This window comes from Stylophora pistillata, chromosome 4, assembly GCF_964205215.1.
Source record: "Stylophora pistillata chromosome 4, jaStyPist1.2, whole genome shotgun sequence".
In the NCBI taxonomy this organism is placed as follows: domain Eukaryota; kingdom Metazoa; phylum Cnidaria; class Anthozoa; order Scleractinia; family Pocilloporidae; genus Stylophora; species Stylophora pistillata.
In genome coordinates, this window is record NC_142522.1 from 8,050,528 (window position 1) to 8,066,675 (window position 16,148).

Sequence of the window (16,148 nt, forward strand, 5' to 3'; positions counted from 1 at the left end):
GAGAATTTTTACTCAAGGATCAAAGGTAGAAAAGCTGCTCTTTGAAAATCTGAAACCTATAGATGCTTATGTCTGTATCACTTCCATACTTCCCCCCTCCTTAGTTTTATCATTTCAGCATGTTTGAGTCTCTCCATGAAATGAAGCGATCCAAACTTTGAAGAAAATCTATTGGACATGCTTTTTTCTAAAGAGAGATTATCAAAATTGATTTACATCGAGAAGATTAAACAAACAGTAGTGGAGACCAGGAGATAAACTGCGAATCCATGAGCAGAAATTGCGAGTAACACAGGCAAGTGGGTATACAAGAAAATGGGTCTGAAAAAAAAGACAATCCCTGGAGAGCTGATATGGTGAGATTAAGTCCCTTCTTCAGCTGCCCAATTTTTGTTGACCACTCTCTCTCTCTCTCCTTCTCTCTCTCCACAAATCGGTGCATATTATTCAAAGTCCATTCTTTGCAATGTTGAAAATATCTATGAAATTTCCGGTTTGATGTTAAAAAAATCCAAATTTAATTTCATGTACAACATTTAGCCAACTGAAACAGGGACTATGGGGTGACTTGTTTTGTTTCCAGAAGACTCAAGAATACAGCAGAACCTGTGGGTGTGGTTTACAATTAGAGCAATCAATCAGTAAACAAATCACAGTTCCTTTGAAGCCAGATCTTATTAATTTTGTCCCTAAGAAGACTTTATTTTCAAACTTTTGCTCACTTTTTGTCACCTTGCTTGAATTACTGAGATATGTCGGGAAAAAAATTGTCTATTAAAAAACCACGGTCCATTCGATCTATAGCCGAATCAAAAGTACACTCGAGCACTCTCTTGAAGTGTGCTTTTTCGGCGCTCACGGGGGAGTCTGGAAACCACTTTTCTTTTCATCTCTAGCAAAATGGCGTGGGGGAGTAATATGTTATTGATAGGTTTCATTGTCTTTATTTTCTTCACGACAGAACAAGTTTCTTCAAAAGCATGCGCTCCAATCGACAAGAACATAGATGTTCTGAAAGAGTAGGTGGAAAATCAATCGAGGTTATCGTATAGATCAATAGCTTGAGGGTGTTCTGAATCCGTCTTGGTATTATATACACGTTAAGGAAGAACTTGTTATAATAATAAGCATAAATATTGTCAAAGTTCACGTGTTTTTTATATCATTGCAAGGTATTATCAATACAGTATTTCTGTTGGAACACGTAGTTATCGCGGTTATTTTATTAGCCAACCCACTTCTCAATGGTTGATGCAATGCACAAACATAATACTGATCCGGTATTCTGCAGTAATTCCATCCGTAAGCAAACTTTCACTTCCCTCCGTCCAAATTTGCATTTATAATGTTCTTATCCACAATTATCTCTTTCGATCTAATTTTTGCGTGTCCACGAAGTCAATTTGTTTTTACCGTAACATAAAAACTGGGCAGGCTTCGTGCTCTACTATATAAGCTAAATTTCGCGATGCTGGTGTACTGTTTACAGGAGCGAGAATTTTTATTAACCCTTTACACCGTAACATCAGTGCGCACGTTCTCCATACTGTTCTCTTTACATTTCTAGAGGTCCTTATAAGGATAATTTGTTAAACACAATAATTAAGAGCTTCTCATTTTTCCTGTCCTTAAATGGGTGGTTCAGGGCTGATATTGTAAGGATAAATTAGTTGCTGGTCACTCTTACTGTAGCTGAAAAAGGGGTTAATTGCCAAAGAGTGCGAAGAAAATGTTAGCCAAAACACTTAGTTGAATACAGTTAGAATGTATGTTATTACATGATTGTATTTGATGATGTGCATTTTTATCTAATTTCCAGACAAAACTTTTGGACATTCGAGGTGCCTAATGAGATGGTTGGATGCAAACCTTTCAAACCACCGAGTCCCAGTGGGGCAAATGTCACTTCCACCTGTGTTTTCTATTTCTCCATTTGCCATCCAGTTCCTAGTCTCTGCACTGAAAACTCTGGAATTTGTTTGACCAACAAGGTCGCTTACTGGGGACGTAACTATGACAACAAGACCCTCTATACTCTGCCAAAAAGAATTGGTGCCTTTAACCCAAACAGAGATGTCAAATTTGATTCAGGTTAGCTTGGATTTTACTCTTTTTATTGTGCTTGTTGAGAGCAACTCAAGCTACTTGAGTGCTTAGCAAACCTCCCAAATGCATCCATAACTCAACAGTTTACAATTGTTTTATAACATCAGGGCTGTAGCTAGCATGAGGGAAGATGAGGCAATTGCCTCGTCTTGATTTTGGCCTTTTCCTTTTTCTTTTTTTGCACCAGTATGGCTCGGCAATAAAAAAGTGAGCTTCCACACTTGCCCAAGATTGACTTTTCTAAAGAAAAGTGCCACGGAAAATGCTTGAAAGAGCATTTCTGAGCCTCTAGATTTCAACATTTTCTGGGGGATGCATGCCAGACCAAAACTTGCCTCATCTTCTTCTGAAGTCTGGCTACGGCCCTGAACATTGAAAACAATTTATTGCAGAACAAGTCATTTGCTCCCTTGCTTGCTTGAAAACAATTGCTCATGTCAGCAGCATACAGCCATGGGAAAATAGTAGATACTGAAATGACTAATCAGGGCATGGGCTTTATGTGATTTATGTTATAATTTGTTTTAGTATAGTTTCAGAGCTGAACAAAGAGTTTCCAGCGATCTGATTGGTCGAGCGGTTCCTTATATGACGCTATATAAACCACTCCGCGTGGTTTATATAAAATGTTGAACTAAAATGTTAATAAATGTTACTAAAATGTTATGATTTTAGAAATTTCTCTGTTGTTCAGCTCTGAAATTATACTAAAACAATTATTCGCCTCAGGTTCGTTGAATATTGTGGAATAATCCCCTCGACTTCATCTCAGGGATTATTTGACGATATTCACCTCGCCTTCGGCAAATAATTGTTAAATACAATAGTTTTGAAGTATTTTTAAATGTTACATGTATTAGAAAGTGATGTTGTTCATTTTGGTTTTCAAGGTAAATGAGTGTCAAATCCTTTGTCTTAGGATGTACATGTAAGAGTCAAATACTTTGGAGTCTAATATTGTTCTTATTGGGCTTCCCAGGCAATATGGCCATCTAGTTATGTTTAAGTCATGGCTTTGTACGATATGAATTTATACACTTTGAGAATGTTTCAATTTTCTTTAACTTTACGGAATGACACAGATAATAAGTGGTAGTTGGTGTTTCAATCAAGGTACCTTTCTTATTTTGTGGATGCATTAACTTGTTTCTTTTCAACCCTTACAGCGTAAAATCAGTTTGCATATTTTCCATACTGTACTCTTGAGTTACCACCATCCAATTTCTCTTTTCAATAATACAGCTGAATCAATCATTACGATCATGAGAATAAAGGAAATTTATGAATGAATGAAAACTTTGTCAATGTTTTAAACTTTAGATTAGCTAATTGGGTACACCTAACTAAAGTGAATGGCTAATAACTAGTGTTTAAAAATTAATTACTAAGTGTTAAAATACTTTTTTTAAAGCATTATGATAATAATATATACTATGAAATAATATAAAATGATTCTGTTCTTGATTTACATAGTTTGCAGCAACTGCTATAATTTGTTGTCAATGAGGACTGAGGTCAATTTTTATAATTGTGGTCTTAAATATCATAATGGTTAGTTTTGTCCTTTATTACCTCCATTTTGAAATCACTGGTGGTTCCTGCAATCTGATTGGCTCTAATTGGGGTGATTTATTCACAAATCGCACCATTTTTTGCTCTAAATCGCCTAATTTTACACTTGACTGAGTTTTTGACACATGATGTCAGTCTTTCTGTTTTGCATACAAAATAAGATGTTAAAGCATTTCCAGTTCCACTTTTTATTTAAAAACTGGCTCGGTACTGCATCAGTAAAATATTTCAATTGACCAAGTCCAGTATTTGGGCGATTTCAAAATGAATGTAATACAGTGGTAATTGAACCCCGTGTTGTGCAATTTTGCTCTGAAATCATACTTGTGTTTTCAAATCGAACTCGTGCTGTGCACTCGTTTGATTTTGAAATCACGTGTATGATTTCAGCCCAAATTGAACTCCACTCAGTTCAATTACCATTACTAATTCCTCGCTAAGTTTTGACCAGACATATAGACCCTGGTATCTTATTGACTGTGTGTTTAACTCTACCATTAGTGTTAAAATGAGGTATTTCAAAGTCCCAGTTTCTTAGGTAGTATTGAGAGTTCTTAGTTTTGAGCAGTCGTGATAGGCGTCTGGAAACAAGATCGTTTTTAACCTTATACATCAGAGTGGCAGTATCATATAGACATATGTTGTATAAAGTCAGTAACTTTGCCCGTCAGCAGGTTCCTCATACCTTTCTGTCTTCAATTTAAATATTGCCTGTACTGTGCGTTCCTGTATCCGCTCAATCTTTCTACTATCGGATGACTTACAATAATTCCATACAAGGTGGCAGTAAGTTAGATGTGATAACATGTAACTCTTGTGTTACTTTGACATTAACCTGACGTTACACAGAATTATTTTGCACAAACTCACTAGTATTCTTACTTTTTGGCTAGCTCTAGAGGTCCAAGTGCCACACCCTGAGACAGCCACGTTCCATTGTTTTCCATTAACTAATGTGGTCATTAATCTTTACTCTGTCAAACCTCTTATTGAAGACAGATGGTCACCAACAGAAGAAATTTAGATTGTTCAGCAAATTCTCATCAATTTCAAAGGAAATGTATATAGAAGAGTATGGAGAATATGGCATCTGATTTTAGGGCGTGAAGGGTTAATGTGAGATTTGGAGGTTATATTTAGGGAGAAATTAAATGGCTAGTCACTCCTGGGGTTCCAATAGTGAAGGCAACTTGTCTTCCAGCAAATAATTTCCTTATTTTGCTTTTAGAATGGAACTACTTCACCGTAAACTATGAACTAGGAGAGCTAGTCAAGGGATCAATATTGCCTCATTTTTTCAAAGCTACAATCAAGTTCCAGTGTAACAAAAGTTCTGTATGGAAAAGATCTGATAATGAAAGTGGTAAAAATAGGGTCACATATCCTCCAAACAATGTGACGGTGGACTCTGTTGGAAAGGTAGAGTGGCTAAAAGCTGTATTTTGTATATACTGGTAAAATGCTTTTTAAGTTGAATGAATGAATGCTATGGAAAAATTGTAGCTGGTGTGGGGTTTTTCTGGTGTTTATTTTCCTGCAAAGTAAGATGAATTTTTTTCCTTTGAAACCCTGAGTTTTTATTTGTGACCCAGAATCAAGAAATATAAAATTCAGTACCGCCTCCTGGTTAGCTCAATGGATAGAGCGCTGGATAGAGGGTTCGAGTCCCGGGCGGACCAACACTCAAGGTCTTAAAATAATTGAGAAGAATATGCTACTTTTCTATAACATCAAGAAATGGTTAGATATTCTAGTCTTCTTGGATAGGGATGAATAAATGGAGGTCCCGTCTCCTGCAGGGTTAGGGGTAGGAGACGTGAAAAACCCAAGCACGAGATTACTGTGTGATGGATGTCCTCCCCTGGGGTGGGATGGGTGGGTTTGTTGGAGCTTAAACCTCGTAGGGGACCCATGTCCTATTGTTTCTGCTCCAGTACTTGGTACAAATCCTTAAATAAATAATAGATAATAAATAAGTTGATAAAACTTATTATCACATAGATGCAACTGAGGTCAGATTTTTAGCTTTGGGTTCAAAATGTGATTGATGTCATATTTTCATAATTACACATTGATTTAAGAATGATAAAGTCATATGTACTATTTTAGAGAATTCTTATAGTGTGTGTGGCTGTTTTTCCTTTTTGTGATAGGTTTGGATAGTGTTTGACTATGATGGAGCTTGTTCAGGGGGAGGGGGTGGAGGAGGAAATGGCGAACCTTCAAAACCTCTGAGTGTTGGATCAATAATGCTTATTTTGTAAGTAATAATTTATTATGTTGAAGATTTGTCCCCATTTAGGGTGGAAACATGTAAACGATAGCCTCCATTTGGTGCAAAAATATGCTCGGATATTTTTCAGTGGACACGATCTGTTCCAAGAAGCCGGATGAAAACTGTGAGCTACAAGCTCCAAGGACAAACAAATGTGCATATTTCACAACAGAAAATTAATTAATTACATGTAATTGAAAAAATAATCATTAAATTACAATCAGAATTGTTTTTGAATGTCTCTAGATTCTTTCCTGGATTGTTTTTGTATTGTGTGGTTGGAGTACTGGTAAATAAAGGAGCAGGGAAAACAGGAAAGGAAATGATCCCCAATTCCAAATTTTGGTCAGATCTACCAGGATTAATTGCGGTAAGAGCTGTTTTGGTCCTTGATATGAAAAATATTGCTAAGAATGTAGTGTGGTGTGAAGAATCTTTGGGAGTCTTTATGAAATGGTAAGTTTTGTGTTCTGAGGAGCAAATTTTTGTGGTTCTTAAGATGGGTGAAATCTTGTTTGAGAAGGACAATTTTGTGTTCAGGCCTCTGAAAGTAGACTTGTCTATCATCTTGGTAGTGAGGGAATTTCTTACTTTACAAGAAGAGGAAGAAGCAGATGATAACCAAAGAGGGAAAATCTTTTCCAATTTTTTGTACATGGATTTTGTTTTTAAAATACGACCTTGGGCTGTCAATTCATGCTCTCTTGGACTCGTTTTTTTGTATGATCTGAGGGTATATTCTCTGGAAACGATATCAGTTAATCTATGTAGTTTAAGTCATTGACTCAGGGAAGGACCCAATGATTCTAACTTTATAAAAGGAGTTATTATTTTCTCTCACCATATACACTGCTCCTAATGCTCTTTCTTTTGTTTGTTTCTCTAATATTTACTCCGAGAGGGGCGTACTACCCTTTCACTTGCAATCTTCTTTTCTGTTTGTGAACCTCCCTTCATGGTTTTGCTTTGTGTAGCCCCACGCTTTAGCTAGAAAGAAAAACTTTTAATCAATAATTTATTTTTCAGGATGGGTTTTCCTTTGCCCTTGCTAAGATCACTTGTTCTGAGATGTCCACCTCACGACAGAGTTACGATTCCATGTAATCCAACCCAATATTTTAGGTCTTGAAGTGTAGAAAGTCGCTATTTTTCTAGTGGGTTTTTCACGATATGTAGCTAGAAAGGACTTAGTAATTCCAGAAGTAATTCATTAAAAGAATGGCTTAACTAGTAATTTAGATGAAGGAACATGAGAATTAATTAAGAATGAAAGGGTTAAAAGTGGCCAGTCCCCTCTGTAATTGTTACACCTTGCAGACTTGATATTACAGTACGTAAATCATTCTAACGAAGCGTGAAAGTTGGACGCGACCGAAATAGGGGAAGGCGAGGAGTGGTGATCTTAGAGGGGAAGGGGGCAGGGGGGTTTAGGGGTGGGGTACTTTGCATTAGCGATATAAAAAATTTCTTCTCAACCAAGTTCCTTTTGAGTTCACTTCCTCATCACGTGTTGCGCTCGCTGTGTGAGCTTGTATTCGCTTTGTTCTTGTTAAGAAAAAGGGGGATAAGTGAACAGTATGGAAACTTTCTAGCTTCGATAGAGTGAACACCCCATAGAATTAGCACTAAGCTTTTGTAAGTTAGGACGTTTTTTTTAATAGTTCTCAATCATTTGTTAGAAAGACGACTTTCCTTCCTAGTTGTAGCCGTTGATAAAACAGGCCTGATGATTTTATTTAGCTTGACCCTTCAACTCCTAAGATTTAATTGTTAATTTTCGCCTCTAACTTTTCCTAACATTTCCTTTTAAATTTCTTGCAAGAATCCGGTGTAAGATCAAGACAACCTTCTAACTGATAAGTTTAAGTATTCTCGTTACCTATTTGCTGGATAGTGTATGGATGTTGTAGGGAGAAGTTAGATGTAAATCTCTTCTGGGAGTTAAAGGACTGTGTTTCCGCGGTCTCGGTTGTATCTAATTCTAACTAATTTGTAAAGGGCAATACAGCCCATCTTCAGCAGATATACCCACCCATCCCATCCTAGGGGAGGACATCCACCACACAGTAATCTCGTGCGTGGAAAATTAACGTCTCCTACCCCTAAGCCTGGAGGAGGACCTACCGTCCTTATCCGAGACCTAAGGTTCTTATCCGAGAAGACGAGGAATTAGCCAGTGTTTCGAAGAAAACTGGTGTTATGATAAAACAGCCTTCCTCGTGTTCTCCCAATATCCCAGGTGGCTTTATCAATGCGTTCTATTGCTTTTATGACATAACTAGTTATACGCGGGCTCAAATACCTGATGATGCATCCGCTTGGAAACTGAATTGACCAATCAGACGATGTGTGCTATGTTTATTATGTTATCAAGTCTAATAATAGAAAGTAATGAAGGAGTGGATCAAGTATGACAAGATGGTAATCTTCTAATGACTGATTCATCTGTAGCGTGCTTAACTAACTGTTTTGTGTGCGCTTTGAAGCATCCAGCGGCCGAAACGGGCCCAAAGCCGCAAGAGGCTTGAGACGGAAAATAGTATAAATAGCTTTCCTCGTTCATCGCCAATTAAACCGCACATAAAAAGGCTTTTCCGTTTACCATTCACTCACTCTTCGTGCTCTAATATACAGTAATGGGAGAGTGGGTTTTGTAGACGGAAGAAGCTCCCAGTCAAGTACTGGAATTGCCAGTCTGCTATGATGCTCGATTTTGTCCCGTGCCAAGAACTACTTTAAAACTTGGAGCTTCAGGAACAAAACATTGGGCAGTAATCAATCTTGTGTTCATTAGATATTGCAAAATTCATTTTCTTTTTCCCCTAAATAGTGAACAGGTCATAGGAATCATAGTTGTGCATTCACTGATGTATGTATAGCGTACGCTAATCCTTACATAGGTATTCAAGAAGAATCTATGTCAATGGGTTACAATAAAATCCAAATATATCGCTACATTTTGAGTCTCATTTGCGACTTTGTAATCCAAATTTCCAGGTCAGTTTAAAGCTCGATCGCGTTGATTTGCAGCATTAGTGAATCTGTACTTCTACTTAGGTTTTGCTCTGAGTTAAATTGCAAATCCTGGAGCAATTCGGTCTTCGGAGGGATGAATGCCAAAAAACCAAACGAACGCTAATGTAAAACACGTTTGAGCAATCGTAAACAAACAATATCGAGGACCTAAATCTACAAACCGTCAACAGCACGACTAAATGACCATAAATCTAAATGACCATAGTATCGAGAATCTGCCGAAAATTGCAAAATTTCGTAATTCATTTTACTTTTTCTAAAGGACTTTTTAATGAACCTTTTTCGAAAATTATTTCATAAAGTTCTATCGCGCTTTTTTTATCAGTAAAATCGAAAAGTTCAAAATACGCCTAAATGGCCGTTGTCCCCCTCGTAAAGCAATGAAAAATTATTCAACTTCGTACGCTACAACGGGATGCAATCCCGCTTTTAAATTTTGTCTGCCAGCAGATGGTCCTTTCATCTCTTGGAAAGTAATAATATCTTGTTATGTTGGTACGTAAAGTCTGAATAGTGACCCGTTGAAATAAAGTACTTCGCGTCTCTTTCGCGGAGGTAAAATAAAGGTCAACTTTAATAAATTGTAATAAATAAATTGTAATAAAAATTTTTTTTTTTCATTTTTTATTATTTTTTTAATTAGGGGGGGCATCCCTTGTATGGTGCGTCATCGCTTTTGGTTGTCTCCTCCACAATTTTTCCTTTTATGGTTTTTATTAACCTTAAATGTAATTAATACTAATTGTTTGTGTATTCTTGTGGAGTGAATTTGTAATAAATAAATAAATTGTAATAAATAAACTTAAGTGGCCGATGAAGAGGTCTGCCAGATATACTTATAGATCATAATATACATCATCTTAAAGCTTTATCCTTTTATTTTAGTTCCTCCAATTCTCTATCTTGGCCCGCCATAAGCGGCACGTCCTGGTTTAGAAGAGTTCGGGCTATTTTGTCAAAAAATGCAATGCGAACCGCTGAACTGGTGTTATGACCCATTTAAAGGCTTTTAAAAAGGTCATGTATGATATATTTACAAACGAAAATATACATCATCTTAAAGCTTTATCCATTTAGTTTAATTCCTCAAAGTTTCTTTCTTGGCCCGCAATAGGCAGCGCGTCCAGCTTTAAAAGAGTTCTGGCTAAAAGATGACAAAATCTAATGCGATCCGTTGAACGGTTGTCACGCGAGAGATCAAGGCCAATCTTTCTAATATAGCCCCCTGCGCAGACGTTCTTAGGCATCGTCACGCAATCATTCCTCCCCCACGTGGGGGAGGAATGATTGCGTGACGATGCCTAAAAGAACGTCTCCGCAGGAGGCTATCATTGCGGCGCTTTCAGAGCTTCATATCTGGACATTAGCTTGGCGACCGCGCAATCTATTTAACTTATTAAGCTTCACGTTAATATCTCAGTTAATACTTCACTGACGCTTCGCTGTACAGCCTACGCGTTACTCTTACTCTATAAATATGAGTTGCGTAGTTCGTAGCCTTGCGTCTGGTCCATGTGAATCATGGCGCGCGTTCCTTGTTACGAAATAAGGGAAGTTTGAATCACGATATTGTGTCTTTGGAAGTTTTCCTCCTAACACTAGTACCATTTTTAATTAGTATTGTATTTAGCAAAGGTATTCAGCTAACAATTTTTCAGACTGAGATTTTCGCTGAACACCGTGGCGACTGTTTTTAATATCTGGGTATTTCTTCACTGTCACATCATGTCAAACAAACACAAAGTATTTAGCCGACCTTTGCCGAATCTGTGGGGAAAAACTAGCTAAATCTAAAGGTTATAAAGAGTCCAGCTATCTTTGCTCTTCGAATGTCCAGTTTATTCAAGACAATTTCGGCATAAGCGTGGAAAAAGACGTCGAGGAAGATGACATATTTCCGAACTAACTTCCAGACAGCTACATTTCCACCCAAAATGCACATGCTTAAAGAGCACGCAGTTCAGTTTACAAGAAGATGGAAGTTTCTCTTGGCTTTCTTTGGCGAGCAGGGCGGCGAGTCAATACATCATGAGTTTGTTAACAGTGTTTTAACTTATGAGGAAGTAATATTCTACCATTCATATCAAAGCAATTTCTCATTAATTCACCACAATTACATTTCTCACTTGAAGTTGATGTACAAGTAGCCACGGCTGCTACTATTCAATTTTAATTCTTAAAAGGGCAAATTCCTCGATCAAACATACCTGGGTGAAGTGAACAATCGAAGTGGTAGGATTATAAAGACACAAATGATTGTTACGACGGACCAAAAGAGGTAATTCCTTGTTAATCTTGCCACCATTAACCTTTGTGGACTGAGAGCTATGGAAGTAATAACAGAAAGATAAGGAGTTAGAATGCTATTGGAACGCGTGTTGTGCTACCAATAATAGGAACCTTAAGACCGAGGTTTTTAGGCAATAGAGAGTTTTAGATTCACGTTTGTTTCTTAAAACGTGTAACCGCAAACCGCTACAAGTCACGTGACCAGACTCCAGCCGTCATGTTTGCCGTTAGCGGTTCACATTTCAACTTCGGGAAAGGCATTTCAGGTTGGTCAACTCCCTTGGCGCTTTTCTTCTTGTTATTCGAAATTTTTCACGTATGTCCCGTAAATATATGTCATTTGAGGTTTGTTTTTTTTTCGGCCCATGCGTTTAGGACGGTAGAAAACCAAACTTTAGGCCACAATTTGTGTTTGAAATGAAGGACTTTCATCCTGTTGGTAATTCAAGATGGCGGCGTACTACTTTTGTTCTGATAAAGAAGATGTGTGGTGGTACTTCCGATTTTGGGACCAGTAAACATTTCTGTGCCGGTTTTTGTTTATTCGAAATCAAATGGAACCCTAGCATGAAAAAGATATTGCTGTTTTTCTTGATTTTTCTCAAGTATGCCTCCATTTTGTTGGCCGCTTGTGGAACAAGACTTACCGTGGCGAGACAAGTAAGTTGCCACAGACCCGAAAAACCGGTCGAGTGGGACAAAATTGCTGAGAGACTCAGTGAAGCCTTCAGTGATGGTGAAAACTTCGTTTAACTGAAGGGAAGAGGCTGCAGGGAGCGAATGGAGTGCTTGCTTCAAAACGTAGGGCCGAAGATGTAAGATCGTTGAAGAGGTCGGTTGACAGTCTACACAAAATTTTCCGTGAGTGCTCCAAGTAAAATTTCTGCTGCAAGTGCATAACGGTGAACTGTCTGGACTTTGCTTGGTTATCTTGTTTGTATTTACTAAAAACTTCGATTTCGATCTGAAACACTAAACATCTCAAACCTTCTAACTCCTATTGTTCAAACCGCTATCTGCGGTTTGAGGTTCGCGGTTAACACACCAAACGTGAATCTAAAACTCTCTATTTCCCACGAACTGCGAACGTCAAGAAGGCATGTGACCAGTGCCTTGCCGTCAGGTTTGCAGTTTCAGGTTCACGTTTGCACGGCTGGACCACGCTCTAGAGGTAAGTGATTTACTGCAAGGTTTTTTGCACCCAAGAACTCTTTCGCTTATTAATTATCGAATTCTTTTTCTTAGAAACGTAATTTTGAAGACGATTTCTCCGCTAAAATAGAAGTGGACGAATGAATGAAAACAAACATGGCGGCCGGCTATTTGTTGTTAAAACTGTTATGCCGGTCGGATTACTTTGAGGTTAAACAAAAGCCAATTTCCGATGATATGTGAAAGCATGAATGCTTATTTTGTTTCCTTAATGGCTCTGTTCAATTGGCCAAGCATACAAAGCTGCTTCAAGAAATAAGAAATCGAAATCTTCATTGCTCGACAACGAACCTTCAGAACTACTACCGTCCAGCTGCATAATTTCAAGCAAATCTTTGCGGTCTTGCCTAATTTAAAGAGGATCAAAGATTTAGTGTTCTGCTCTCATTAAGTAATCAATAAAATCCAACAAACACATGAATCCACATATCACCTTCGGGCAGCAGCCATCTTGTTTTCGTACTAATTTCTCATAATTCATCAGTGCTACCACCCGCGAATCTTAAGTCCCAAATATGGGCAGACGGCTAACGTGAAACCGCTAACGGCAAACCGCGGTTTGCCGTTTGCGGTAAGATGGCCAAACCTCGATCTTAAGATCTCTAATAGCACAACACTCGTTCCAAAGAAAGTCGCCAAAACAGCGTCAAAAGCATGGTAAGCGACAAAGAAGCTACGGAAAAAAGGTAAGGAGACTTGACACGTTATATTTCTCGCTTAATTGTCCTTTTTACTTTTTCTTTATTTCTTTTTTAAATTTTTTTTTATCTGAAATTGTTAGGTATTCCCGTTAATGACCTTTACACCCCAAAATCACGCACAATACGCTTGGGCTGCCTGTAGTAGTAGTAGTAGTAAACCTTTATTTAACTAGGGTAATCCCTTCAGAAATACTTAAAGGTATATCTGTTATCAATAGGAGCCCTAAATTAAAAACTAACAAAAAGTTCTAAAAATAAATAATAAGAAACTAAGTAACTAAGTTTAAATAGTACAGTATAACAATTAAAACTGATTCTTATTTGTGTGGTAACAATCTCAAGTCCTGTAGTAAATAGGCTTTATCTATAGCTTTGCCCACGATCTCTGGGCTCGATTTCCGCCGCTCTCTCGGGTCCGATCATTTTCGCTCCTCTCCGAGAAGAGACGAAGGAGGAGGAGGAGGAGCTTCGGGGAGGAGCGCCGGCTCCGGTTCCCGAACAGCGGCTGGTAATCGAGCCTACACGATCTCAGGCAGCGGAGAATTTATGAAAAAGTGGCGCACGCAAGATTAGAGGAGGCCCCAAGTCAAAAGAAAAACCATAATTAAAAGTCCTTTCCCTGCGAACCTCAATCCCTGCGTCCGTTTGCTTTTTACTTGGTCGACACGTTAAAACTGAAATGGTAGTTGATCACAAACTCTGTATTGCAATTATTCAGGGACTAAACGATAGAACTGCGAGCAATGCAAAAGTCGCGCTGTGCGAGCACGAGACTGGGTTTACCCTGATTAAGGGAGAACAAACGAGACAATTGAAATGACATCATTCGAACACTTGAAGTAAACAGATAGGAAATCCTTTGACGGAATCGTACCTATTTCTCCAGTCTAACTTCCCTGAATACAAGTTTTCTGTATGTCTAGCGAGTGACGGTGTCAGTCATTGTTCCCTCGAAGACAGTTTTCTGCTATATAATACGTCTGGGTTAATTTGACATTGTTGTGGACTTTTACCACTCGCTTAGCGAATTAACAAGAGGTACCAAGACTCTAAACTTTTCTCCTTTTATTCTCTTCTCTTTTATTGTTGCTACTACCTTCTACTACCACAGTTATTTCTCTTCTAACTTCAGCGAGGAGTGCCCTCTCATTTAATGTAAAAATCACAGACATGTTTGGGTTAGCTGACCGTGGGAATTTCCAAAACAGGATATTCAGTGGGGGTAAAACTCAAGGTCAGTTTTACCTACCCAAACATGACCGCCTGGCAAACTAGTTATCCTCAGCCATAACAAGCGATTAAAATGTCTAGCACGGTAAGAACTGAGCCAAGTTCAAGCACACATTAAAAATAAATGATCAAAACTGTAGATCTACCAAAATAGTACCTAGGGGCGAAAAGGCGAGACTTAATAAAACACAAGGTAAACCTAAAAATACTCGAAATATCAATCCTTGAAAATGCTCTTCAACAACATTACAAGAGGCTTATCCTTACGTGTAACTGGTAATTTTCAACTTTCAATTTTGAGTAACGTAGCCAATAAGATTAATGCTTACGCCGAGCAGATATTGATTTCATCATTTCCAGGGACGACAGATGAAAGCGTATTTGGCCCGCCTGCCGCAGAGGATAAAGTTAGCGGGCTAACTGTAAAGTGTATCAAAAAGGTCTCAAAGCAGATAGGGTCAGATAGACGAAGGGCTAACACTCGAAACGTCTGCGGTAGAAAATCTCTACGATGGCCAATTGACCTAAATTTTTATAAACCAAATTATCCTCAGAGTTTTTTTTTCCCGTGTATCTGTTGGAACGAACGAGCCAGAAAGACAAAATAATTTAGCCAAAAACCGACTCATTTTCCAAAATTCAGTGCCGCGGTTTGCTTTGTTGATTCTCGACTTAAACCCGACATAACAAATTTGCGCTGCAGCAGTCTAGTTTATGACCGAATATCTCATGGTACGAAGCTTGGCGCATAGACTGAAGACATCACCACGTATTTCACACTGATCGTGAGGTAAATAAAAGACACTCCACAACGTGTTGTTTGATTGTCAGAGGCCGATGCTTTTTTTATGCTGGCGTTTTCGTTATTACTTTAATATTTAATAACGTAGTTGCACTGAAACTGTATGTCAAAGGGATGAAGTTGAAATTTTGACACGTGTCAAAGCTACGACAAAATTATGACCCACGTCAAAGCTGCAACACGGCGAATCTTCCAAGGTTGGCCATGTGGTAAATGAAGGTATTATTAGGTCAACATGAAAACTGCGTAAACATGGCAATCGACAACAAGAAGAGCCCTTCCACAAAAATTTACCTGGTACTACATTTGAGGATATATTGGTCTTGAATTGCGCACAAATCTCCGAATTACAAGAAAAAAAGAATTGAACGCGAACGGAACCCGAGAGAGAACCGATGGCAGACACATATGCGCAAACTTGCGGTATTAGAGACACAGTGTTTTGATAAACAGGACTCACATGGAACTTTAAAGCGCGGGCATCTTCGTTGCGCGAGAGAACGTTGGGGCTGTCGTTTAGTGATCATATGAAACAACGTCCATATTCTAGGTGTGAATTTCATCACGGTTGGTTGGAGTCATGATTCTTTAGTCACAAGATGGAGCTACTAAGCGAAGCGTTCGCTTCGACAACATTTCGAGCGCTGGTTGCAAGGACCTTGAATTGCTAGCGAGTCCCGTCCAAATACTTAAGTCGCCCTTCAGTTAACAATTAACTATAGGGGAGCTTAACACAGCCAGAAAAGTGACTAAATTATGTTTTGAGGCGAAAGGCAATAAATGACTGGGTTGGAATACTTACATGTAGAATCTAGTTTGCTTTCCTCAATGGAATACTCTTGAAGAATGGAAGGACTCCAGGTAGCCGTCGTCAAAGTTACAAGAATAAAAAGCAGTTATTCTGTCAGTACATTTTCTCGTCAAT

General features: G+C 38.4%; 1 protein-coding gene across 1 annotated transcript; it reads left to right on the forward strand.

Annotated features, from left to right (window-relative positions):
* Positions 1-858: 858 nt before the first annotated feature.
* On the forward strand, positions 859-8,908 carry LOC148732240 (uncharacterized). The gene is made up of 6 exons (XM_088758265.1): positions 859-1,019; positions 1,820-2,091; positions 4,907-5,097; positions 5,832-5,938; positions 6,200-6,323; positions 6,980-8,908. The coding sequence occupies exons 1-6, from the start codon at positions 901-903 to the stop codon at positions 7,055-7,057; spliced, it is 891 nt and encodes a 296-aa protein (XP_088614391.1). The 5' UTR covers positions 859-900; the 3' UTR covers positions 7,058-8,908.
* The last annotated feature ends 7,240 nt before the right edge of the window (positions 8,909-16,148 follow it).

Bases quoted from the DNA above. Each gene is read 5' to 3' on its own strand.
- LOC148732240 (XM_088758265.1), top strand. From the start codon at position 901: ATGGCGTGGGGGAGTAATATGTTATTGATAGGTTTCATTGTCTTTATT. The intron at 1,020-1,819 runs GTAGGTGGAAAA...TCTAATTTCCAG, and splicing joins AACATAGATGTTCTGAAAGA to ACAAAACTTTTGGACATTCG. The intron at 5,098-5,831 runs GTAGAGTGGCTA...TTTTTGTGATAG, and splicing joins CGGTGGACTCTGTTGGAAAG to GTTTGGATAGTGTTTGACTA.